This window comes from Carex rostrata, chromosome 7 (assembly GCF_964058835.1).
Source record: "Carex rostrata chromosome 7, lpCarRost1.2, whole genome shotgun sequence".
Taxonomy (NCBI): Eukaryota; Viridiplantae; Streptophyta; class Magnoliopsida; order Poales; family Cyperaceae; genus Carex; species Carex rostrata.
Genome location: NC_135924.1, coordinates 2,417,701 through 2,445,238, shown reverse-complemented (window position 1 = coordinate 2,445,238; position 27,538 = coordinate 2,417,701). Strand labels below are relative to the sequence as shown.

Sequence of the window (27,538 nt, the reverse complement as noted above, 5' to 3'; positions counted from 1 at the left end):
TCAAACAATCACAATTCTTCTCTCTCTCTATCTAACAAGCAAAAGCAAAATCAAGGAATCAATCGTTCATGGGATTAACAATCTCCAGTGAAAACATCAAGTGCTCGTCTCAGTCGACGGTGCGAGTAATCACACCCGACGGGTCTCTTCGAGAATTCATCACCTCTGTCTCCGCCTCCGACCCGTTAGTACACACCGGAGAAAGAGAGACCCATTTCCTCTGCAACTCTGATAATCTTTACTTTGATTCGGAGATAACCGCCGTGGGCCCCACCGAGTTGCTCCAGCCGGGACAGCTGTACTTCATGCTGCCTATTTCCATGTTGGGAAATGTGTTGTCTGGTATCGACATGGCGGCCTTGGCAGTGAAGGCAAGCTCTGCATTGGCACAGTCTAATTCTAATTCTAATTTAAGGAGGCGTACCAGTACCAGGAGGGTTCGGGTGGCACCGGATTCAATTCAACTGAATGAGAATGCAAAGTTGAATCAAAGAATTAATGAAAATACAGTGATGGTTAGTGGGGCCAGATCGTCAGTGAAAGCGGTGAAGAAGGCACGTACACCGGGTAAAAAGGGCCCGAGAGCTCTGAGGAGACAACTTAGCATGATCATGGAGGTGGTTGAATGAATGAATTTTTTCTAGCAGCTGTGGGCCCCGACAAGCTGCTGACATGGCGCGCGGCATTGGCATGAAGGTGAGCTCTGCATTGACGCCTAGTTTTGCACTACTGTCAGTCGCTAGATGGCTAGCGGGTCCCGGCTGTCAGTCGCTCGTAAGGCAGCGAGGATGTGGCCGACAAGCAACAGGAGGCCACGGGTTGTCAGGAAGAGACTTAGCACCATTGAAGGAACGGGTTAATGCTGAAATGAGTTGTAGATATTTATCAGAAATTATTAATTTCTTGTACCAGAAACCCTGATTCATGATTTTTATGTGGATTTTCTGTTTTGTATTTTGGTTGACAATTATTTGTACAATTTGACTTCATAATTGTTGAATAGGAGATTTAGTTTCGGATTATATTTATATATATGTAGAATTATTTCTAATGTATATAGATTTTAACCACCTTATATATAGAGAATTAATATTGAATTCAGATCCAGTTTGAGCATTTACATTTCTGAAACTTAACTGAGTTTTTAAATAACTGTTAATAACTTTTATAAAATAAAGTTTTTTAAAATTTCTAACATTTACATTCCTAAAATTAATTTTAAAATTTCTATTAAATCACATCAGCAACAAATTAAAAAGAAAATAATTATTAATAACTTTTATAAAATTAAGTTTTTTAAAATTTCTAACTTTTACATTCCCAAAATTAATTTTAAAATTTCTATTAAATCACATCAGCAACAAATTAAAAAAAAAATAATTATTAATAACTTTTATAAAATTAAGTTTTTTTAAAATTTCTAACTTTTACATTTCTAAAATTAATTTTAAAATTTCTATTAAGTCATTTCAGCAACAAATTAAAAAGAAAAAAAATATTTTGAGCTAATAATTTAGTCAGTTATAGAGTTTATAAACAGCTTCTTAATAAGAAAACTTTACTGTATAGTTTCTAAATAAGAAAATCTTTTATATTTTTAAAACTAAATTAAAAACTGTTATATTAGATTAGAAACTCTAATAATTTCAGGAATCTAGATGCTCTATATTTGATTTGGTAGAATGAGATTAGAGCCGTTTATATTAATGTGACACGAATCTTAAAAATGAATGAGTTTGAATGGAGAAATAACTAAATTTAAAGTTTTGATAGTTAGGTAAATATCTAATTAAGTTATGATTGTCATATATCTAAATTTCTCATAATTTAGTCATGGGTTAATTTTATAATATTCCGAACAACATAATATTAATATATTATATTAAGTAGGGTTAAAATGCTTCATTAATTTTGTGCTTCATCATGTTCCAATATCTTTCTCTATTTTTAAAGTTTAAATAGTGAACCTTTCAAAATGATATACATATTAAAATATGCTTGGATACAACATTTTATATGTTTTGAAATTTTTTTGCTATTTTTTAAAATAGGTACAAAATTACAGTTTTTAGAAGATTTTTGACTATTAAAAAATAGTGATTTTATGTGTACTTTTCAAAACAATTAGTAAAATAATTACAAAAATTTTAAAATTTGTTATCTAAACACATTTTAATATAAAAATCACGTTGAATGATTCGAATTAATTATTTAACTTTGAAAATAAAAATAAAATATTAAAATATAATAGAGCACAAAATTAATAAAACATTTTAAACCTACTCATATTATAATACGGACATAACTTTCGTCAAAGGGTTAATTTCATTAATCTATGTACATTAATAGAAAAACAAATGTATTAATTTCTCACGTGTTAGAAAAACTTGCGTTGGAATTGTATTGGCTGTCTTATCCATTTATACAAATTAATTTGAATTTTTCTTTAAAATATCGTTTAGAAAATGTGCATGATTGAATACCGTTATTGCGCCACGATTACAACCAGCGGTTGAATTAGTTACGTGAGAGTGATGGTTCAGAGATCTAAACATTATTCAAAAAAGTATACTATCGGACACATATAAGTTTGCACAAAAAGTTCGTAGTTTCTGATTTGATTTGAGTTTGATTTGAAAAATGTTTGTAATTAATTCGATTCGAAATTAGTTTGTTATGAAATAAATTAAACTAGTTCCGTTCGAATCTTATTCAAATTAAACTCAAACTGGGTATTAATTAGATCGAAATTGATTCGCGAACTATTTAAGTTCGAATTTCAAATAATGCAACTGATGGATTCAACCATTAATTTTATAATAATGTAGGAACCAAACTTATATTAAAGCACAAAATTGTTAATATAATAGTAACTTATAATAGAAAAATATTTTAGTAGCGTAACAAATTAACAATGGATTAAGTTTCATTTGACTAAGTCCATGCAGTGATTTTAATCAATCTAACAGTGTAAAAGGTAAGAGAATCTTGAATTAACCATAAAAAATAAAAAGAAACCGTGTGAATTTTATTCTGTGAGAAGAAAACTAATACATAAACTACCGATATAACTAGGACTGTAAAAAAAAATTGTAGTTCATAATTCGATTAATTTTGTTTTGAAAAATTTATTATTCACAATTAATTCGATTCAAAATTAGTTCATTCTGAAACAAGTTGAACCAGTTCGGTTTCAATCTTATTCAAATTCAACATCAAAATCAAACTGGAATAAATTCGATTCTATTCTATTCATGTTTAAAAGATAGGAAAAGAAAGAATCTTTCATTGACAGCTCTGTATTTATATCAGACGCGCTCGGATTAATTTAATGCTTCCAGAAAAACAGGAATACATGCACTAGAGAAACTTCAGGTCTCCAGTCAACCACAAGTGGAGGGTAAATTTGCTTCCTGGCCAAGGCATGTAGATAAAGGAAGCTTCCATTCCACTGAGGTCAATTTTTTGACTATTGAACAACCTCTCCATTTACAATTAACGGATGACCGGAAAAGATGAGCGTTTTTCGCGCAAAAAGCGGATAAACGGAGGAGAGATGATAAATGGAGAGCTCCAGTAGTTCTAGAAAAGGAGAGAAAGAACAGACCAGACAACAGCTAGGAAGGAAAGGATAATAAAGTTTATCTGCTTTCTGCTGCATCAGATGTTACACGGCAAGCACCAGTCAAAGCCTCATAAGGACGGCCGGGTGAACCCCATTTATAATCGGACGGCTGAGATCTATTAACTCGAGAGATGATCTTTTTGAGTTAATGCCATAGTTACAAGGCACGCGTTTTATTCGCGTTTAATTCGCGAATAATTCGTTTTTTTGATATTACCAAACCGAACACCGTATTAAACGTTGACCGAACTTTTGACTGAATAAAACGCCATTAAAACGCGAATTTTACGAATTATTTGCATTTTTCCGTAAAAATTCGTCTGAACTTCTACTCAAAACCCTTCTCCTCAGTCTTCACGTGGCCTGGCAAAGGGGAAAAACGCGTGGATATCAAGTCTCTCCTCACGTGGCATTGTCAGAATTATTTGAGTGGATATCAAGATCTTTGTGGCTACGAATTACATAAATTTTGTATAACAATTTAAATTTGAGTGGTTTGTTTTTTGCTTCCTGGTTATATACTTGTACCGAATCATTCCCGAATTATACCCGAATTATACCCGAATCACGAATTTTTGACCTCGCCGAACCAAATCCGAATTATTCATTTGTCACTATGGTTAATGCAGACGATGCATGCAGACTCACGTATCGTTGACATATGTAAAGAATATAAAAGATAGGAAAAGAAATATATAATCTTCCATTGACAGCTCTGTATTTAATAATTAATATCAGACGCGATCGAATTAATTTAGTGCTTCCAGAAAAACAGGGATACATGGGGTAATGATTTTAACACAACTATATGTTTTATTAACATAACAGTTTCAAAATTTTCAAGTGTATAGACAACTTTATCCTTACTTTATTATTACTATAGCTTGTTTTATTTGATTATGCAATCAACACTTTCTTTATTTTAAAATTATGATTCACTTTGTTTCTAAAGTCAAAACATAGCCCTTTAAATGCATTTCTTTCCTAAAAAACATAACACAAAAATTAAAACTCATAATTAACAAGATGAAAAATCAATTTACCAGTCAACAAAAGAAAACTTATAGTTAAATTAATAAATAACAAAGATTGTACATTTTTTTAATTGAAATGATCAGATTTAAAAATAAAATTATCTAGGTATTTAGTTAAATAATAAAATATAAAATTAACAAAAATTACTGTTAAAATAATTTTCAATTAATTGAGTAACATAATCAAAAGTAGGAAATAATTACATTTTAAAAAGAAACATATCTAAGTGACAACTGGCACATATTATTTCAAAATTTGACTTGGTAACTTGCCGAATAATTTTTTCTTCTTTTTACTGTATAGTATACAATTAGAAGATAACATGAATGAAGAATAACAAATTTAGAAGTTTATATTTAAGAAGCTTGTTAATTAAAATAATATTATAAAACAAAACAAAGCAATATTGGGGAGAGGCTAAAACTTATTTCTATATTATCTCTATCTCATTGTCATCTTAAACCACTTACAAAATCTCTATTTATAGGCTAGAGAATGCAAATGAAAAGCCATACAATTAACATGAGAGTTAATACAAAAATTAATTCTAATAGAAAGTGGAGAAGGTGGAGAAGGTGAAATGTCTAATATTTATATTTCATAACACTCTCCCTTAGATATTTCACCTTATATTATACACTATTAATATTGTACTGCATGACAAATATTGATTTGGTACTTCAGGACCAATTTGAATTAACTGATACTTCCAGATCAGTTATGCTACCTCATTAAAAACCTTACTAAGAAAACCCAGTGGGATAAAACTTAGTGAAGGGAAAAAGAGTGCAGCGTGTATAATACTCCCCCTCATTTTAATGTATATCTTTTAAGCAACGGATGCCGATCTTCTGTGAAAGTTGCTCAAAAACTTTTCTTGGCAATGATTTTGTGAATAGGTCTGCCAAATTGTCGCTTGATCTGATTTGACAGACATCTATCAAGTCATCCTTTTGTAGATCATGAGTTGAGAAGAATTTTGGCGAGATGTGCTTGGTTCTGTCACCTTTAATATATCCTTCTTTAATTTGAGCAATGCATGCTGCATTATCTTCATATAGTATTGTCGGGCTTCCTTTGATTGATTCGAGCCCGCATTCCTCTTGGATGCGTTGGATCATTGATCTTAACCAGACACATTCTCAACCAGCATCGTATAGAGCAATTAATTCGGCATGATTTGATGATGTTGCCGTCAGTGTCTGTTTTGTCGATCGCCGTGAAATTGCAGTACCGCCTTATGTAAACACATATCCGGATTGTGATCGGGCTTTATGCGGATCTGATAAATATCCTGCATCTGCATACCCAACTAATTTGGACTTTGTATCTTTTCGATAAAATAGTCCCATATCACGTGTCCCGCAAAGGTAACGAAATACATGTTTAATTCCGTTCCAATGTCGGCGTGTTGGATCAGAACTATATCTTGCTAGTACATTTACAGAAAAAGCAATATCAGGTCTCGTATTATTAGCAAGATACATCAAAGCCCCAATTTCACTTAAGTATGGTACTTCTAGACCAAGAACTTTTTCATTCTTTTCTCGGGGACGGTAAGGATCCTTTTTTATATCAAGTGATCGAACAATCATTGGTGTACTCAGAGGATGAGCTTTGTCCATATTAAAACGTTTCGACATCTTCTAGATATAATTTGATTGATGGACAAAAATACCATTATACAAATGCTCGATCTGCAGGCCGAGACATAATTTGGTTGTACCAAGATCTTTCATTTCAAATTCTTTCTTTAATAATTTTGCAGTCTTTTTGATCTCTTCAGGAGACCCAATGATATTTAAATCATCAACATATACTGCAATAATTGTAAAATCTGAGTTTGATCTTTTAATAAAAATACATGGACTAATTACATCAGATTTATATCATTCTTTTAAGAGATATCCACTAAGTCGATTATATCACATTCGACCCGACTGTTTTAGTCCATATAAAGATCTTTTTAACATTATAGAATACATTTCTCAAGGTTTCGATTTTAATGCTTCAGGCATTTTTAATCCTTCAGGGATTTTCATATAGATATAGTGATCCATATAAATAAGTTGTGACTACATCCATGAGGCGCATTTAAAGGTTTTCAGTGATTGTGAGACTGATTAAAAATCTAAGAGTTATTGTATCCACTACAGGTGAATATGTTTTTTCATAATCAACTCCTAGTATTTGTGTAAAACCTTGTGCCACAAGCCTTGTTTTATAACTCATAATTTCATTTTTCACATTCATTCTAGATTTACTAGAGTATATGTCACACCCCAAATCCACGGGGGTCTGACAGCCTGCCGCGTGTATAAATCAAGCGTCACATATACACGCGAGGCAGTGGATCTTTTATATGCATTACCAATATCCTCACTCGCTGCATCCGTAAAATAAACCTAAAAATAATCGGGAGGGTGGGGGGTGAGAATAAATCCTCAGTGCGAAATTTGCCACAGTTTAGATTATTGGACTTGCAATCAAACTCTATATTCAAAGATGAAACCCAAACAATAACAATGCAACCAGATATATAAGAAAACATAAATAACAGAATGCCACTACTCGACAACAGTTAATCAACCTGAAACACAGCTTACGGAGTTTTCAATATGAATTTCAAAACACAATATATATTTTGGCTTAACTCGATTCCTAACTCAGTTCATTAGGGCTGGTAGCAATTACAGATGTTCTTTCGAGCTGAACCGTTATCAAACCCACATCTGTAGGGTTACAGACGCCTACAGATGGCCAACCAAGCTGAACCTTTATCAGACACCCATCTGCAATTGCTGTTTGGCTTAACCATTTCCTAAGGTTCGGTTACAAGTCACCAATACAGGTCAACTTGACACAAATGCAAACACACGGAATCAAAGCTACCTATACAGGTCAACTTTGCTAAATCTCAAACAAATATATATCAAAGCCACACATACAGGTCAGTCTCGCAAAATCATAACAGGTCAAAACGCATAAGTCAGCAGCGTCACCCTATCCAGCCACATAAACAGGTCGGCCTGGCAAATTCTAACAGGTCAAAACGCATAAGTCAGCAGCGTCACCCTATCCAGCCACCTAAACAGGTCGGCCTGGCAAATTCATAACCACCGGTCAACGGATAGGCCACCGTTACCTTAACCAGCCACCTAAACAGGTCGGCCTGGCAGATTCATTCACAACAAGCACAATCAATAGAACTAAACAAATAATAACCATACCAACATGCCAATCAATCTTAACTAAAACAATTCAATTCATTCTCAGTTATGCACGAGTCAATATGCAGTATGAATTCCACAATATGCTACAAGAAATCATTCAACATGACAAACGAATACACAGTTTAATTCCTGAAAATAAAGTATCAAACAAGTCCAAGAATCCCGCACCTTAGTATGCCGAGCGTACCGCTTAAATTAAGGATCGGACGTCTCGTATTGTCTCACAAGTTCTTGCTCGACCGAGCCTACACCTATATTATGCGTATACTTGGTTTAACATTGGTTCAGGATCGAGAGGTTTATTCGAGTTACTTCTAGGGCTTATACCTTCTCTAATCAATTCCTATGTTTTTGGTATCAATTCGTTCGGTTCATTATTTCTTACCAAACTCCTCTAAAACCACACAAAATCTCATCTAGGCCCTCTAGCCTTATACTATTTCACTTTGGTAACCATCAATCACCGTTTCACTACTTTGGTTCTCGGATCAATTCGATTCACCGTTTGGTTAACCCTAATTTGGTCAAAATCTCAAATCAGCCGTTAAATGTTCTAAAAATTCACGATCAGGAGGCAACCCTACCGATTACAAGTCTAATTGGTCGGGTTAAGCAAATCAAATCACGATTATGCCAACTTTCAATTTTGGCACGAAACCCTAGAAATCAGATTTCATAAATCGGAAGAAATCGGGAAAAAGATTGGCAAACAAACTAGTAAGAAGTGTAGAGGAACTAGTCCTCGAGCAATTCGAACACAAATCTCGGGTTTAAAACGAGAATCCGAGAAATCGAGAAAATTCGATGTTTCGAAAGCAAAAAGGAGAGAAAGAAATACCAAATAGAAGGGTTCTGAGAGATCCTCGGCTGCTTTCTCGGTTCCAAACTCGATTTCTCGCAACAATCGGGAGTCTGAACGAAACGGAAACTCACGGGATCTTTTCCTTCTCTCTTGGACGAATTTTACTTAGAAATGGGGAATGGTGAAAGAGAGAGAGAGAGAGAAGGTTTAATTTGGGTTTTAGGGTTAAAATTACCCTGAATGCGGATTAGCCAATCCGCACTGCGGGTTACCTAATCCGCACTCGAGACTTAGTCGGTTGTCAACAGAAATTCTGAAAAAATCCGAGCCTAGTGCGGATGAACCCCATCCGCACTGCGGATGGACCCTTACCCGCACTGCGGATGGACCCCATCCGCACTCACTACTTAGCCGATTTTTTGGACCAACACAGAATTTCATGAGTGCGGATGGACCCTTACCCGCACTGCGGATGGACCCTACCCGCACTGCGGATGAACCCCATCCGCACTGAGCCTATAAAGTTCCGAAATCTCGAAATTTCGACGCGGTTTCGATTCACACTTAACTTACTTATTTAGGGGAACCTTAATTAAGGTTTAAACTTCTATTTTATTAACATGATTTATCGATTCTTTCTTTTAAATCATTTCAATTTAATTGTAAAAATTTCGTAACGTAACAGTATAATGCATCATTTATAATTAATTTTGTTCCTTCACGTAACAAGATACAAGCTCTTCTGGAGCCCTTAATTAAATCACTAATGCCAGAAATTGTATTTACATGTGTATTAACATGTGTCCTTTAAAATAAAAGAATACAAGAATAAAAATAAACTACTTTTATTTAAACTTGTTTGCATGTTAAAATTTTAAAGTAATCTAAACTTTTATTAAACATAAACATAAACTTCTATATTTTATTGTCTCCCTTAATAAAAGTATCTATTTCTTCACGTACTACAAGTACGTGGCCAATGATTTGCAAATATGCAAATACCCACTTGCAACCTACAGGTTTAACTTCTTTGGGGTTAGACTACAAGTCCAAAAATATTGCGCTTTTCAAGCGAATCTAATTAAGCCTTCAAGGCATCCTACCATTTTGGTCAATCAATTCTGTGTATACACTCTTAATCATAATCACTAGGTACCGGAGTTTCTTCTGGAACTTCATCAACCTCTTCTGGGGTTTTATCAACTCCTTCAGGAGTTTAAGCACATCAATTGCTATAGCATATGCAAAAAATTCATTTCGGGTCCATATTGTACTATTTTGTACATAGTTTATTGAGATCTCATAATCATTAGGTTCCTGAGTTTCTTCTGGAACTTCATCCACCTCTTCTGGGGTTTTATCAATCTCTTCTGGGATTTTATTAATCTCTTCTGGAATTTTATCAGTAACCTCTTCTGGAGTTACACCAACTGCTTTATTCTGCTCTTTCTTTTTTCGTGGATTTTTATCTTTGGAACCAGTTGGTCTTCCACGTTTTCTCTGTATAGTAACCTCTGCTGGGATTACATCAATTCAAGCAGTTGCATTTAAAGCTGGTACATGTGATTTAGTCACTCTTTTTGTATCTGTAAATGCATCTGGTAATTCATTTGCAATTCTTTGCAAATGTATAATCTTTTGAACTTCCGATTCACATTGACCACTTCGGGGATCAAGATAAGATATTGATGATGCATTCCAAGTTACTTCTTGTTTTACCAGCTTTTCTTTTTCTCCTCCTAAGATTGGAAATATTGTCTCATCAAATTAACAGTAAGCAAAACGTGCTGTAAAAACATCTCCAGTTAATGGTTCTAAATATTTAATAATTGATGGAGAGTTAAAACCAACATAAATTCCCAATCTTCTTTGTGGTCCCATTTTTGTACATTGTGGTGGAGAAATTGGAACATACACAGTACAACCAAAAATTTTAAGATGGGACAAGTTTGGTTCTCTTCCAGAGACCAATTGTAATGGAGAAAATTTATGATATGCAGTCGGTCTTAATCTAATAAGTGCAGCAGCATGTAAAATGGCATGTCCCCATGCAGAAGATGGTAGATTACATTTCATAAGTAATGGTCTAGCAATCAGTTGCAATCTTTTAATTAATGATTCAGCTAAACCATTTTGTGTATGTACATGAGCCACTGGATGTTCTACCTTAATCCCAATTGACATACAATAATCATTAAATGATTGGGATGTAAATTCTCCTGCATTATCAAGCCGGATTCTTTTAATTTGATAATCCGGAAAATTTGCTCTCAATTGGATTATCTATGCTAATAGCCTAGCAAATGCAACATTTCTTGTGGCTAATAGGCAAACATGTGACCATCGAGTGGATGCATCAATTAAAACCATAAAATATCTAAATGGTCCACATGGAGGAGAAATAGGCCCACAAATATCTCCTTGAATTCTTTCTAAAAATGTAGGAGATTCATTTTCAATTTTATTTTTAGATGGCCTAATTATCAGTTTTCCAAGAGAACATGCTGCACATGATAAATCTTTTGATAATATTATTTTCAGGTCCTTTAGGGGATGCCCATTTGCACTTTCAATTATTTTCCTCATCATAATGTTACCTGGATGACCTAATCTGTCATGCCACAGAGTAAACATCTTTGTGTCAAGTAACTTCTGGTTACTTACCATATTTGATTCTATTGGGTTTATGTTCATACAATATAATCCATAGGATAAAGCTTTCAGCTTTTCCAATATGATCTTCTGGCCATATTCAATAGATGTAATTTGGAGATACTCATTATTTTCAATCATGGTTTCAAGATGATAACCATTACGTCGAATATCTTTAAAGCTTATTAAATTTCTTCTGGATTTATAATAATGTAAATATAAATAAAATATAAATAAAAGAATATGTAAATTTCATAAATAAATAAATAAAGTTAAATATAACTTCAGGTTATAATAAAATATTTATTTAATAACTTTCGGTTATTAAATTACTTGACTGTGCAATTGTAGAATTTAATTTGAAATAACTTCGGGTTATATTTTCATCTAATGATCTATAATAACTTCTGGTTATTATATTGATTTTATTTGAAAATTTATAATAAAACTTCAGGTTTTTAATTGAGAATAATTTCAGGTTATTATTCATCCAGTGGCCTATAATAACTGCTGGTTATTATATTAATTTTATACTAAAATTTCTAATAGAACTTCATGTTCTAAATAGAAACAGTTCCTGGCCAAAACAGATGGTTCCTGATAGAAACAAAAAATGTGGAAAAACAGTATATTCATCCAAGGCCGAAACTGAGGCTGAAACATATTCGCAAAAATATTTCTAACAATAACTTCAAGTTATTATTTTATCTGGGTAATACGAACTTCGGGTTCTTAAGATATGTGTTATACTATCAAAAGGATACAAAATAAAAAATGCAACTATTATTAATTAACTAATTTAATTAAATATGCATTTGTGCTTGATAAATAAAAGAATAAAAACGATTGAAGAAAAAGAATCTGAATAACTCCGGGTTATTAAGAGAATTAATAACTTCAGGTTACTAAGAGAATTAAGTATTGGAGACATTTTATTTATTTGATAACTTCCGGTTATCATAAATATCAATAACTTCTAGTTGTTAGGTAAAATAAAAACATTCAATGGTATACAATAACTTCCAGTTATTATATTTTATATGAGAATTTCTGGTTCATATAAGAACTTCTGGTTCTTTTTTTTTATGTATAAAAGTTTTTGGCTAAGAACTTCATGTTCTCTTGTATAAAAAAAATTATGATTAAGAACTTCAAGTTCTTTTAGAAAAAGCTTATAGCTATAGTATGTACAAAAGCTTCTAGCTATTATCATGTACTTGCTTTATCATTCTCTTCAGGGAATGAAAAAACTTACTCTCATTCAAATAAGAAAATTTCATCCAAGAAATAAAAATGATTACCAACAGTAAAGTTATGAAATGTAATCTAAAGAGTACCTTCTTCTAGAGAAAATCGCGTCGCAACTTGACTAGAGCAAACTCGTGCTGATAACGTATTATAAAACAAAACAAAGCAATATTGGGGAGAGGCTAAAACTTATTTCTATATTATCTCTATCTCATTGTCATCTTAAACCACTTACAAAATCTCTATTTATAGGCTAGAGAATGCAAATGAAAAGCCATACAATTAACATGAGAGTTAATACAAAAATTAATTCTAATAGAAAGTGGAGAAGGTGGAGAAGGTGAAATGTCTAATATTTATATTTCATAACAAATAAAAAATAAATGATATTTTGATTGAGAAATAAATAAGGGGTAAAGTTGTCTATTTACTAAAATATTTAAAACTTGTTGTGTTAATAACATTTTTTGTGGTGTGAATATCAGCACCCGGATACATGCACTACAGAAACTTCAGGTCTCCAGTCAACCCACAAGTGGAAGGTCAATTTGCTTCTTGGCCAAGGCATGTAGATAAAGGAAGTTTCCACTCCACCGAGGTCAATTTTTTACTATTAAACAACCTCTCCATTTACAAAGAATGGATGGTCAGAAAAGATGTGCGTTTTTCGCGCAAAAAGCGGATAAACCGAGGAGAGATGATAAATGGAGAGCTCCAGTATTTCTAGACGGGAGAGAAGTAACAGACAACAGCTAGAAAGGAAAGGATAATAAAGTTTATCTGCTTTCTGCTGCATCAGCTGTTACACGGCAAGCTGCCAAGCTCCAGTCAAAGCCTCACAAGGGATTCACATTCCAAACGGTACCCTACTGTGTTGAATGAAATCTATATAGTTCGTTTTAACTTGGCACTAATCTTAAAGGAATTATCTATAATCTGAACGTGCATCGAAGTTATTTTAGACAGTAAGGTACCGCAGAGTAGATTCACGCGCGTCAGAAGCACCAGCCCCAGGTTTCCCACTTCTTTCTACCTTTTAACAGAGTAGTTTTAACTTCATGCAGAACAATGACTACAAAATCAAAACAGGACTGAATACAGTTAGTGTGCTGCATGAAGTTAAATTTACTCTGTTAAAAAATCTTAACCCCACTATCTGTTATATATTATATAGACCGCTCCAAAACTACCGTGTTAATTCATTTCTCATCTCCCTCTGTTTCTTTCTTCTCTCTCTCTCTCTCTCTATAGCAAACAAGCAAAAACAAGCAATCAATATTTAATGGGATTAACGACTTCCAGTGAAAACATCAAGTGCTCGTCTCAGCCGACGGTGCGAGTAATCACACCCGACGGGTCTCTTCGAGAATTCACCACCTCTGTCTCAGCCTCCGACCCGTTAGTAAACACCGGCGAAACCCATTTCCTCTGCAACTCTGATAATCTTTATTTTGATTCGGAGATAACCGCCATGGGCCCCACTGAGTTGCTTCAGCCGGGACAGCTGTACTTCATGCTGCCTATTTCCATGTTGGGAAATGTGTTGTCTGGTATCGACATGGCGGCCTTGGCAGTGAAGGCAAGCTCTGCATTGGCACAGTCTAAATCTAATTCTAATTCAAGGCGGCGTACCAGTACCAGTAGCTGTATCAGGAGGGTCCGGGTGGCACCGGATTCGATTCAATTGAATGAGAATGCAAAGTTGAATCAAAGAATTAATGAAAATACAGTGATGGTTAGTGGGACCAGACCGTCAGTGAAGGCGGTGAAGAAGGCACATATGCTGGGTAAAAAGGGGCCAAGGGCTCTTAGGAAACAACTTAGCATGATCATGGAGGTGGTTGAATGAATTTAATTTCTTGTTTTTTTAGCTATCAGTTAGTAAGTTTCTGATATTTTGGTGAACTATTTGTACCAGTATTTTTCTGTGGTGCAATCAGTAATTTCGCCGTCTGATTTCAGAACATTGTAATTATTATTAATTTTGTTTTACATGTAAATTGATAATTCTGGTAAATATAATTTCAAAGAATTGTTGAATAGGAATTACAGAGCATGAGTTATTGAAATTTCTACTCTAATTTTGGTTTTGTAAACTTCATTTAGTTAACAAATATTAAGCTCAGTATTAAAAAAATGTAATATAAATTAGCACAGAAGTATCTACAGAAAATGGTCATATTAACTTAAACAAAACAGAATCCGAGTACTACAATTTTTTGTATTCATGGCGACCAAATTTTTTGTCAATTATAATTTAATATTTAGATTAAAAAATACACAAAATTCGTGCAAGATATATAATACAGAGAATTCTTCCCCAAAATATTGCACAATTTTTATCTGCCCCCACATTTGAAAAACATTTCTCCACATAACTCAGATTAATTGCATGAAGCCACTTCACTTATTATGCAAAAAAAGGTTTAACAAATTATTTAACAAATCACTTCAATTATCAAGTAAAGAATGTTTACAATTGGCAGTCTAATTAACTTATGGCATTACAAAGAAACAATAAAGTTACAACAACTAGGCTTAAATCTGATTTATTGTAAATATTTTGAACTGCTATTAAATCTATCAACAACCTCTAATGAGATGACATTACATTCTGAAAATTCGGTCACGAGATCACCCAAATACTGAAAAGGTTCCCATTTTGCTCACTTATCACCTTCAAATCACTATTACCAGTATCACACTCACAGTGCTGAGAAATGTATACGGTCTCTCTGCATCAGTTAATTGTTAAAAATTATCAACATGCAAAAAAGACAAGCTGTTTACTTTTTTATACACTATTTCAAATGTATGTTAACTTACCTAAAAATGTATCAGCCGATTCTCGGCGCTTTTGTATTGCACTGAGCAAATCATTAACTTTGAAGCTTGGGTCTGTATGGCTCAGTTCATTGCACATTTCTAGACATCCTTCATACGTCCTAATTCAAGGGGGAAAAAAATCAATCAAATAGCTGTATGTGATGATATAAAAAATAAACTAAAAGGGTGAAAGCATAATAAGTTACTTTGATAAATCACCTTGCTGATTTGACAAACATTTTCTCACTAGCTGGAGGGCAGCTAAGGAAAATTACACTGTCATCTCAGATAAACCTGTATGTGAAGGAATTAGCTGTTTTAGTACAATCCACACAAGGCATGCAAATTGAGGTCAAAGTAAAAATAGTGTTTGCTCAGTGGGTTGTTTATGTATCAGAAAAAAAAAGGTTCTCAACAAGCATTAGTTTAATGCCAAACAAGGTTTGTAAGTTTTCAATAATTCAATGTGCAATTAAGGTGGAATTTATTCTAATTTAAAATTAGGCAAATCCTAAATTTTGAAATTCAGTCAAATAATGTATCAATTTGAGCTAAATTATGCAAACAAACCATTATTGAAATAATAACTAGCATGGTTGTAATCCAAGTTTCCAACTTACCTTATTTATGGCTGGTACAATAAATAAGATACTGCAACCAAGGATAAAAAGCACCTCTTACAACTAAGCGTCAAATAAAGAAAATGAAAATAGAGAATAAATAAATCAAGTGAGAAGTACCCTGATATAAAGACCAATTTTGTCACAAGTTGTCCTTGTAGTCCCATAGAGGCACATAGGGACTCAAGCCGTAGGTAGGGATGCGGTTTACATGAATCTTTTCCACCAAAATAAACTATCCCTACATAGGGATGTATCAGTTGTTTGAAATTCGACTATATACATCATCATTTTCTTGTACAAACTGGTATAGAGAAACTGTTGACAGAAAAAACTGGTAAACAGAAAACTGTTGGTAAATAGAATACTGATTTCTCAAAATTCTCTATTATATTTTCTCAAACAACAAATTACAGAAGTTCATATGTATTAAAACTTTAAAGCACTACTCTATACATAAACAATAACCACCCACTGCTTTATATAAATACAGTATAATCTAAATAAGTAAATATAACATATTTTTCCAAAAATGCCCCTGCCGTGAATTGTGCTGAAAATGCTATAACATGTACTAAATATAGACTCTATGCTCCTAATTATGGAATCACTAACTCAACTATTAAATCAATATTCAACACCGGTGCATCCTGATTTTAGTAGAAAATCACATAGCACAAGGCCCTGAATAAAGGAATTTCCAAAAAATAACAATCATGTCCAGTGATACAACTTACAAGCCTTCTTTCCTCTAAACTATTCCAGCTGCAGTTTGAGCATTGTTCCAATTGGTCATCACCTGTATAAACAAAAGGGAAGACATTACAACTTACAAGCCTTTAAGAGGTCAAAATATCAACTAGTGTATCAAAGAATTAGTGATGCGATCCTTTTTAAACTAAAACAACTCGGTAAGGGACAAGTGTACATAATATATATTTTCATTCAACAAGAGAGGTCAAAATATCAACTAGTGCCTCGAAGATTGGTGGTAACTTTTTAATGATCTAAACTGATTAGCACCATGGTTTTTACTGGCATGCCCCTGAAGAATAGGTGCAACAAAGTAACAAATACTATCACACATCCCTGATGAGAGTACGGTTTAACAATCAAGGCTTCCTCAATCATATGAAATACTAATTGTATCAAAACATAATTAGACCAGTCGATCTGGTGTCACAGAAATGAACCCCACGAACCTATCTTAACCCAATCACCCAGAAACAAGGTCGCTGCAATAAGTTTACATTTCATCAGAAAAAAGAAAGTCGATCTATATGCCTGCATCTATAATTATTCGTAAATCACATCTGAAATTTCAGTTTAGTATGGTCCGCATTTTAAGGGAAAAATTCGTAAATCACAGTAGAAAAATCTACAAAATTGTTCTTTAGTTTAAAATGAGAAGAGGCTAAATACTGATAAAAAAAATTAATAAATCTATTGCGAGAACCTTTAATTGGTTTCAAAAATTGGAAAATAATGTACCTTGGTAATACGGGTTTGGTAAATTATGAAGCATTATCCTACGTACAGCATGTATGGAAGGTAACTCCAGGTGATGAATTTGAGACATCAATCGGCTTACAAATCTCAGGCTTCTCAATGGTTTGAACTTTGAAAAAATGGGGGGTAACCCTGGGTGAACATTCCAGATTGAGCAGTAAATTGACGGCATTCAATGTACAGCTTTCCAGATTTCTAGAAATTCAAGGGCAGTGAGCCTCGCCATTGTAGCAGGTAATAACAGCAGCGTACTCGCATTAAGGATTGTTAACCAACAGAGGGTACTGCTGTTCTGCAGCAGCCATTGTTCTGGTAAGGCCTCTTTCATTGAACAATTTGAGACCATCAGTTTACTAACAGATTTTAGGCTACTTAGTGGTTCGATAAGAAGGAGAGAGAGGTGATCAATATCAAGATAGGAGAGCTTTAAAGACGCCAAGTTGCTCCCTTGGTTAACATCTTTAAAATTCATTTCAACCAGTTTTGGGTTATCTCTTAAAGCTAAGCATATCAAGGACAGTAAGTTCCCAAACCCATGAACTGGCAGGTGCACTAATATCTCACACTGATTGATGGTTAATTTCTCAACACCTTGCAAATCTAGGTTTTCTTGCTGCAAAAATCCCAAGGATATTAAGTTTGGGCATCTTTGTATCTGCACTACTCTTGGTGATGATTTCAGGGTCGTATCAGGTATAGGAGCATTATTACCAGAACTTTGGTACAAATTTGGAAGAGAAATCAAGCCCGCATTATCAATTCTAAATTCAATTAGAGAAAGGGGCATATAACTCCATCCAACTAGGAGATCTTAGGCCTTTATAATTATCAATTCCATGAGATTTGGATGGGGTCGAAGGTTATCAATGATTTTCTCGGGGTTATAATGACTTCTTCCTTCGGTCCATTCAAGGGAGAGTGACATTAGATTATTCTTCACTAGCAGGTTGGCACCCTTAGCTTCAAGAGGATTCCCTAATATATTCTCAATTTTTTTAATGGAAAGGTGTCGAAGATTGTTTAGTGTGCCCAATTCATTTATATGATAACCACTCTCTTGTCCAACCAAAAATGTTAATTCTTGGAGAGACATCAACTTGTGGATTTCATGAATGGTTTGTATTTTGTCCTTAGGAAGCCTCATGTGACACAACCTAAGTAGATTGGTCATTTTGGTGGTTTCAATTTCCAAATAGGATGAATTTTCGCCAACACTGATTAGGAAGCATCCACGTTGGAAACTCTACTTGCAAATGGTAAAGTTTGTAAATTGAAGCAGGGAGTGAGTACTCAAATGATTGAGTGACATAATGTGGTTCAATGGATAGGTAGTGAAGGTGTACCAAATGGCTTATCTCCTCCTCAGGCAATTTACAATATTTGGATCTACATATTTTCAATAAACATAATCTTTTCTTAATTAGATTATATGGAAGAACATATAAATCCATATCAGTACTAATTTCTTGCATCGAATTGGTTATAACCAAGCTGCATAAATTTCCAAGATGAGAAACTCTGTCAATGTCACTTTCAAATACAAACACATGCCGTACCGTGCTAGGTATGGTAATCGGGATTTCAATAGATTCCACTCTACAACATTCTCCATTTGAAACATTCCGGGCCAATTCATGCATCAAATCATGCATAATATACCTTTCACCTTCCCATGATTTAGAACATTCAAAGAATGATTTTCTCAAAAGTTGATTGAAGTGATCATCTCCAATAGGTCTTTCTTCCTGACATGATTGTTGCTGGATGAAACCCGAAGCAATCCACATTTTGATCAAATCATTTTTATCAAATAAATGGTCTTGAGGAAATATGCTACAAAACCTAAAGCATACCAACAAACCTGCTGGTAAATGATAGTACAACTTCAAAACCTCCACCACATCCTTTGCTAGCTCTAAAGATGGAGTACAAAATGTGGCAGTGAATGCTCTTCCAGAATATTGTCTCTTTCAACCATGGCAAGTTCGACTGTTTCCACCGTGCTGCCGCTGTTGTTGAGAACCTTGTCAACACGGCTTACTTGCCCTTGCACAACCATATGCTGCCAGGTGACAACAAAGACCAGCTAAAGAGGCCCAAGACAGCTCTTCCCAACATCACAGCTGTCATGGGCATTGCTGAAGCACTCAAGATGAAGCAGCCCGACGCTGGCCAATGGGTCGAGCAGTTTAAGCAAGCTTTGGAAGCATTCGAAGACGTGCTTGATGAGTTGGAGTACGAAAAGTTGGAGAATATTGTCATCAATATTCTCCAACTCATCAAGCACATCTTCAGATGCTTCCAAAGCGCTTGATGAGTTGGAGTACAAAAAGTTGGAAAATATTGTCATCAATATTCACCAACTTTTTGTATTCCAACTCATCAAGCACGTCTTCGGATGCTTCCAACGTGCTTGATGAGTTGGAGTACAAAAAGTTGGAGAATATTGGTGACAATATTCTCCAACTTTTCGTACTCCAACTCATCAAGCACATCTTCGGATGCTTCCAAAGCTTGCTTAAACTGCTTGACCCATTGGCCAGCAACGGGGTGCTTCATTTTGAGTGCTTCAGCAATGACCATGACAGCTATGATGTTGGGAAGAGCTGTTTTGAGCCTCTTTAGCTGGGCTCACAAATCCCTGTGGTAAAACCACCCTCTGTTGTACCTGAAAAACAATGCAACATAAGAATTATAGCAAACACACTTATACTTTCTTGAAGAAGAAAACACTTTACAGCTTTTGTTAAACAAAGCAACAACCGATTGACACAGGCCTACTAACAAGTAACATTTGTTGACACAAAATCCGTCAGGTCTATTATTATTGCTGTGTACCATCAGAATGTTGTAAACATGCCAAGACTGAAAATCTGTAATACTCGGGAAAATATGAGAAGAATTGAACATATGACTACAGTACAAAGCTTGTAAAGTCCATAATCCATTGAATAAGTGTGTGTATGTGTGCCTGTCGGAGGCCATGGGTACCTCACAACGAGAGTTCAGCCTAATTAACAAAGAGTAAAATAGAGATGATGCCCTGATGCTTACAATTCGTTAGCAGCATATAGCTTCATCTTTTGGCATGCTGAAAGAGGGACAGAAAAACGAAGGAAAGAAAATTAGATTAACAGGAATATATAATAAATGATAACTAGTGGTAAACTGACAAGTGAATATAATAGTTACCTATAAAAGATGTAAAATAGTGTCACCGATTGGAACTTTGTAAAGTGTATTGTCTGCATATAGAAAATCAGAATTTTATGAATAAATACCAAGAGTGCATTGGTTAATTTTATTTTCAGAAACTCCGATGATTTCAGTGTTACAAAACTAATTTTCATTTACCCTAAACAGCATTAATTTGGGAAAGATAACTAACTGCTCAAGAGGCTGAACCGCTAAAAGAAGTTTTGACATTTTTCTAAACATTGTGCTTTTTAAGTAATTGAATTCTTAAAGTGTTAAAACTACTGGAAATATAATAAAGCTTACTTGAAGAGGAATTTGCCAACTGTCACCGCAATTATTAAAATTTTCCTTTAATGTTTAGAATCAGTATTTGTACCAAAAATGCTTTAGACCTTTATTTTCTGGCCATTTCTTTTCATTGTTCCGGCCTTCTGGGTATACATAAGAGCATTCGATTTTACCCATTTCTCTTTTGATCCAGTTGGTAATGGCGAGTTTCCGACAGCACTGCAAACAATTTATATAGCTTAGAAGAAATAGAAGGTGTACCGTGTCTGTACTCAGCACTTGAAACTATGGGGCGGTGGTGATGATATGCTGCTGGCGGCGATCTGGCGGAACGGCGGCGATCTGGCTGCGGAGCGGCGTCGATCTGTGATCGTGGCCTCGGCGATCTGGCGGAGTGAAGCAGAGAGAACGAAAGAGAGAAAATGAAAGAGACCGAGAAAGTGACAGAGAGCGAAAAAGTGAGGAAAGGACGTGAGACGTGCAAAGTAAAACCCTCGACTGCTCCAGTGCTCGTTGTATTAACATATAGGCCCAATGGGCTGTCTGTGGGCTTCGGTTTAAGCCCAGCCTTATCTGGTCCATCACAGTGTCAGATTGATCGGATAATGGACGGGTCAGATGGTATGACCGAGCCACCGGATCAATTGGATTTTTTTTCATTCCTAGATCCACAGATACTATGTGACATTCACAGTGTTACAAACTGTACTTGGTAAAGGAAACTGCACATAGTGACAAATAAATTATTCGGGTTCGGTTCGGCGAGGTAAAAAATTCATGATTAGGGAATAATTCGGGTATAATTTAAAAATGACTCGGAATTATCTCGATCAGAGATCTCAGTCCTGCAAGAGAGTAAAAAAAAATGTTCTGAAAAAAAATTAGAAAAAGTTTGCAAATAATTCGTAAAATTCGCAAATTATTCAGATTTAATTCAGTCAACCGAATAATTTGACGTTCGATTCGATATCACCAAAATTGAATTAGAAAGTGGGTTTTTTACAAACACTAAAACAATCCAAAAATAGTAAAAATCAAAAGGTTGTTTTTTATTAAATCAAGGTTATAAATAGCAATTATCATACCATAATACTATATTTTCATTATTGCGCCATTGTAGCAAGCTATAATTTAGCCGTGCTCTGTTTAGCTATTTTGAACATTGTACCACATTGATATATTTCAGTAGTAACTAATTATTAAATCTAAAATATCAAATATAACCTTAATAAAATATCAAATGTGTAGTGGTATTTTATTCTATTACAAGTTATTTATTCAAGAGTTATGTTAATATATTAATGTAAGCACATCAACCGATATATAGACAGTAGCATTAATAAATCCACATATCAAATACTTGTAGAATAAAAAAAAGTACTTTTCTCTTTTTGTAAAAATAATAATGTTTGATATGTAATTAATATTGAGATTTTTTATTATTTTAGGTTCAACTATCAAGAAAATCACAAATAATAATGATATTAAGTGAAATGTTTAACATATTTTTCTGGACTGGTTATGTAAGAACAGTTTTATTTCATTATAGCTGTTGTACTAGCAACATAAACAAATGGAATAATCGTTCTACTTTAAACTCCATAAAGTAAAACAAAATCATATGAACCAAACATTTTTTTAAAGTGAAATTCCAGACATAATTCTAGAGGTTGCTCCGGAAACTTCCTGGAAACTTCTCCGTAGTTACCAAGAATTAAATATCTCAGACTGATCACCAATGTCAATTGATAATGATATATTCCCAACTCCACATGCACAAGCACAAACAATAAAGTGACAACACAGTGACAAATAAATAGTTCAGATTCAATTCGTCAGAATAAAAAATTTACGATTCGGATATAATTCGGTACAACAAAGAAGAAAAAAAAATTTTAAAAAAAGGAAAAAAGAAATTTACACGTTTTTAACGCGAATAATTCATCAACTCGCGTTTTATACGCGAATACAATATATTATACGTTTTTTTGCGTTTTCTTCATAGTTCGGTTTAGAAACGTCGAAAAAAACATTTAATACATGAATTATTCGTGAATTAAACGCGAGTATTGTTACTACAAGCGGTAGCATGGGGTTCACTTCTTAGTAATCTGCACATATGGAATATTGTCCATAAGACATAGTGAATTGAAAAAACCCGACTGGGTCAGACCCAATCCAGCCGAACCGTGGACTGCCCTCGAACCGGCCTGACCCGAGCTAGAACCCCGGACCGGTCCGGACTAACCCTAGGATCGGGTCTAGCAAGGGTTTAGACCGGTTTTTGGAACTAGATCCCCGAAAATCCGACCTGCCCAAACCCCCGGCCCAACTAGCCTCTACCTGTACCAACCCGAGACCCACCTAAACCCGAACCGGACCAAACCTAGACCAGACCGGACTAAACATAAACAAACCTATTTTGGCAAGAAACAGTGCTGTTTCGACCATAAACAGTCCACTTTTAAAAAAGAAAAGAAAAAAGAAGACTCGGATCAAGACTCACACCCAACCCACACCCGACCCGGACCAATAACCTGTGTTAATTTTGGACCAAGGATCTAGCATGAGTTTGATCCAACTCTCCCAAATGGGACCCGCTGAACCTGAGGACCTTCGGAACCGTGGCCCAGGCGGGTTCAGACCGACGGGACCCGACCTGACCCGTTTGGTAAACACTAGACATATCAGAAGATCCGTTAGTTATCCAAAGTTAATTAGAGTGAGTCGCTGACTAACTAAGTTTGTTCTTATTAATAGTACATAATAAGTTTGTTCTTATTACTAGTACATAATAAGTTTGTTCTTATTACTAGTACATAATAAGTTTGTTCTTATTTTATTTTTTAAGAATTGCTCCAGTATATTAATTGTTTTTACTGGAGAACAAATTATAAACAATTTGAACCGTACGATGAAATAAGGGCATTATGAGAAAAATAAAATATAATTACTTGTGTTATTTTTAGCAATAAAATAAGTTGTAGTTAGAGATTTAGCAATTTTATTCACAATAAAAATGTACCAAAGGTCCAAAGCAAATAGAGGCGGATTCAGAATTTTCGTCAGGAGAGGCAAATTAAGAAATATTGAATTGGATTTAAATATCTAACACATTAACTAATTAGGTACTCGATAAAAAATAATGCTTTGACTTGTATTTTTCAATGTTCTGACTTGTAATTTATGATGCTTTAACTTATAATTCTAATTACCAATCATAATTCAAGAAATTTATTTTGATTTTAACACTAAATTTAATCCAAATTACAAATCAAACATCTAGAGGAGAGCAAGAAAATTCCGGAGGGGAGGAGCGCAAAGTCGATCAGTACCGATAGATCACCACTAAAACTCAAAATCCAAGTGGAAGCGACTGCGCCCCCCCCCCCCCCCCTCCTCCCTCTCCCCGTTACATTCTGGGTCCGCCCCTAAAAGCAAGGTAGTGGTGTTCATATCTCATGAGGTACCTCAAAATATATAGAGTATATTTATAATCAAGCTACACTACTTACATAAGCATATAACGGCTTATGTTTATAAGTTATATCTTTGTTTTCAAAGTCTTATTTGTTTAGGTAATTATGTAATTAATTTGAAATGTCATACCAATTAATTAAAATATTAACAGACACATGTAATATGCTTTGAAAACAATTTAATAGATTTGTTTTGCATAATGTTTGCCGTATGTTTTTAATTTGGTACAATAATTTTCAAGCACATATTAACAACATTATTTCGAGCATTTATATAGATTTTGATGAGTATATAATAGTAATCATAATTAATTAAAAAAAATCAAAAGAAACATGTAAGCACATTCTATCTAATTTTCTTTCACAATATATATTTGAATAAATAGGGACTGCTCCACTTAATAAATAATTTGCATCATTGCTAATTCTTTGTTGCATAAGAATGCATTTAGCCAACTAATTAATTGGGTTTGAGTCAGGCTTCTATTGTTTTTATTTTGTATTTCAGCTAACTTTTTACTAAAATCACTCACTTTTGAGTTGCATATTTTTGCCCTTTTAATTCAGATTTATGTTACCTCAGATGATTCTAATCAGACAGTTCATATCTAAACAGAAATATTATGTTACCTTATAGGATATGAACTCTTAGTTATCTCAACTTTTTTTTTTTAATAAGTAGTGCGTGAAACCTACTGATTTCATTGATACGAAACCATTCAAACATTTTTCTCAAAAAAAAAAAGAAGAAATCATTCAAACAGGATCACTGGTACATAATACCAAACAAATCTACAGTTGTGTAGCTAAAGTCATTGCAAAGTTCTTCTCCTGCCATCACTATAGAACAAAAGGCATACATGAAGAAATCAAAAAATCATAACACAATTAAGCTAAAGCATCTTGATCATGCATCTTCCAACAGAATGTAGTTCTTTCTCTCTCTGTACATCCTATAATCTAGTATCCAATTATATCTATTTAAACTCCATTCGATCAGTTTTACCTAGTTGAGATCTCTTATGTTAACATTGATCATATTGTTTTCTTATTTTCTGCTGAACCAGCTGGTATAGGAATTAACATTGCTCAGGGGTAGACACTAACGTATAACACTAGTTTTACTTCAAAAAAGAAAAAAAAAAAAATCATAATTCATAGGTAGGCACTTGCTTATCATTGAGCCTTTTTAGATCCGCTCCTGAATCCAGTCAAACCAACAACGGAAAAAAAAGGGATTTTTTTTGCCAAACATACAGCATAGGGAGGGAGCCTCATTAGAGGTGGCGAAGAGGGAAATAAATGATAAATCTGCTGTTATTCTCAAGGAGTTCTTGTTATTCCAATCCCAACCATTGGTCTTTGTTGAGATTCGTACATGAAAAGCTTACTTCTTTGAGATTCGTGCATGAAAAGTTTGAACGATTCAGATGGATTCGTTAAGAATAACAGCTGATTTATTTCCGGCGAAGAGAGTAGAGAGAGGATCCGTCTGGGCTAGACAAACTAACTGGTTTAGTGTTTCAGCTTCTTAACGGGCCGGGCCGTCTAAATGTGGTCCATATTCAGCCCGTTTATTCACCAGCTGTTTAATTATCAAGCCCGTTTCCGGGATGGTACAGTCGTCTTTAGTCAAAGACGGGCCCCACCGAATACCGTGTCGTGTTAGCATTCTGGGCGGTCAATTACATAAAATCTACTGGATCTTTTGTTGCACATATAATTATATAAATAAATACAAGAGGACTACACTTACTAGCCTTCATAAAAGATATTCTAGATCTTATGTAGCACATATAAATCAAACAGAGGTGGATCTACTGTAGCATATGGTAGGACTACTTTATTTTGAACATTCAAAACTAACTTATAAAGGCTGGATTTTGAGTTTTTGTCTTACTCTGAAAATTGATATTACTCTATCCTAAATAATCTAAATATATTTGGAAATTGGACAACCCAATTATAAGAAATTGCCCATTTATTTATATCAAATTTTGTATATTATATAACAGATGAACTAATTAAAATCCAATTCACGTTTTCTGTAATATCTCATACTTGCGTGACTTTTTGAAAAATCTCAACTGTCCTGGATTTTTGGTCCATTGATTGATAAAAGCACGCAAAAAAAAAGAAAAAGAAATGCACTGCCGACAACCAACAGTCTGTAGTTCTTTCTTTCTTTGAACAATTTATAACTTGGAAGCATCTAATTGTCCACAGCCTTTTGTCCACCATTTGTCCACAGCTTTGACTTGTGCGAATACTGTAAAATTACTTCTACATGCTGTATAAATATACAATATATCACATAAAATATATCAGTTAATCACAAAACATCCAGCAACTATTTGAAGTGGTCCCATGATAGTTAGAAAAAGATTGCAACTTGCACAACAGGACAAAATAAATGTACTTTCAAATTGTACTTTCGGAAATTACAGTTATAGGAAGTTATTGGCGGTTAGAGTTAGTTATTAGCGGTTATTGGCAGTTAGAGTTAATTATTAGCTTCCGCACTGGGTTGAATCTTGTATACTGTAAAATTGAATCTTGTATACTGTAAAATTAAATCTTGTATACAGTAAAATTTTCAATTGAATCTTACATACTATAAAATTGAATCTTGTATACTGTAAAATTGAATCAGCAGAATTGTAAAATTGAATATTGTACACAGTAGAAATTTCAATTGAATCTTGTATACAGTAGAATTTTCAATTGAATCTTGTATATTGTAAAATTACAAGATGGATACAGTAAAATTACAAGATGAATACTGTAAAATTAACATATCAATACTCCATATCACCTATCTATCATCTCTTTCCTCCAGATTTCCACAAGATGAATACTGTAAAATTACAAGATGAATACTGTAAAATTAACAGGGGAAAAAATGTAAAATTAACAGATCAATACTCCATATCTCTATCATCTCTTTCCTCCAGATTTCCACAAGATGAATACTGTAAAATTAACGGGGCAATATAGTAAAATTAACAAATCATTATTCCATA

At 34.1% G+C, this 27,538-nt stretch overlaps 2 protein-coding genes and 2 long non-coding RNA genes across 6 annotated transcripts; 2 read left to right on the top strand and 2 right to left on the bottom strand.

Annotated features, from left to right (window-relative positions):
- Positions 1 to 1,088, top strand: LOC144556533 (uncharacterized). The gene has a single exon (XM_078304911.1). The coding sequence runs from the start codon at positions 69 to 71 to the stop codon at positions 627 to 629; it is 561 nt and encodes a 186-aa protein (XP_078161037.1). The 5' UTR covers positions 1 to 68; the 3' UTR covers positions 630 to 1,088.
- A 12,720-nt stretch (positions 1,089 to 13,808) lies between these two features.
- LOC144556530 (uncharacterized) lies at positions 13,809 to 14,646 on the top strand. Its single transcript, XM_078304908.1, has one exon. The coding sequence runs from the start codon at positions 13,878 to 13,880 to the stop codon at positions 14,442 to 14,444; it is 567 nt and encodes a 188-aa protein (XP_078161034.1). The 5' UTR covers positions 13,809 to 13,877; the 3' UTR covers positions 14,445 to 14,646.
- A 381-nt stretch (positions 14,647 to 15,027) lies between these two features.
- On the bottom strand, positions 15,028 to 19,834 carry LOC144556531 (uncharacterized). Of its 2 annotated transcripts, XR_013512471.1 has the most exons (5): positions 17,533 to 19,834; positions 16,162 to 16,840; positions 15,641 to 15,715; positions 15,422 to 15,540; positions 15,028 to 15,330 (listed from the first exon to the last, which is right to left on the bottom strand). It is a non-coding gene; the product is annotated as an uncharacterized LOC144556531 (long non-coding RNA). The 2 variants fall into 2 exon arrangements; XR_013512470.1 differs by lacking the exon at positions 17,533 to 19,834 and having other exon boundaries at positions 16,162 to 17,511.
- Positions 19,835 to 20,008: 174 nt separating this feature from the next.
- Positions 20,009 to 21,466, bottom strand: LOC144557400 (uncharacterized). 2 transcript variants are annotated; one of them, XR_013512652.1, is made up of 4 exons: positions 21,298 to 21,466; positions 20,743 to 20,795; positions 20,605 to 20,641; positions 20,009 to 20,218 (listed from the first exon to the last, which is right to left on the bottom strand). It is a non-coding gene; the product is annotated as an uncharacterized LOC144557400 (long non-coding RNA). The 2 variants fall into 2 exon arrangements; XR_013512651.1 differs by having other exon boundaries at positions 20,009 to 20,641.
- Between the last annotated feature and the right edge of the window lie 6,072 nt (positions 21,467 to 27,538).

Excerpts from the sequence above, each read along its gene's own strand:
- LOC144556533 (XM_078304911.1), top strand. The coding sequence starts at position 69 with ATGGGATTAACAATCTCCAGTGAAAACATCAAGTGCTCGTCTCAGTCG.
- LOC144556530 (XM_078304908.1), top strand. The coding sequence starts at position 13,878 with ATGGGATTAACGACTTCCAGTGAAAACATCAAGTGCTCGTCTCAGCCG.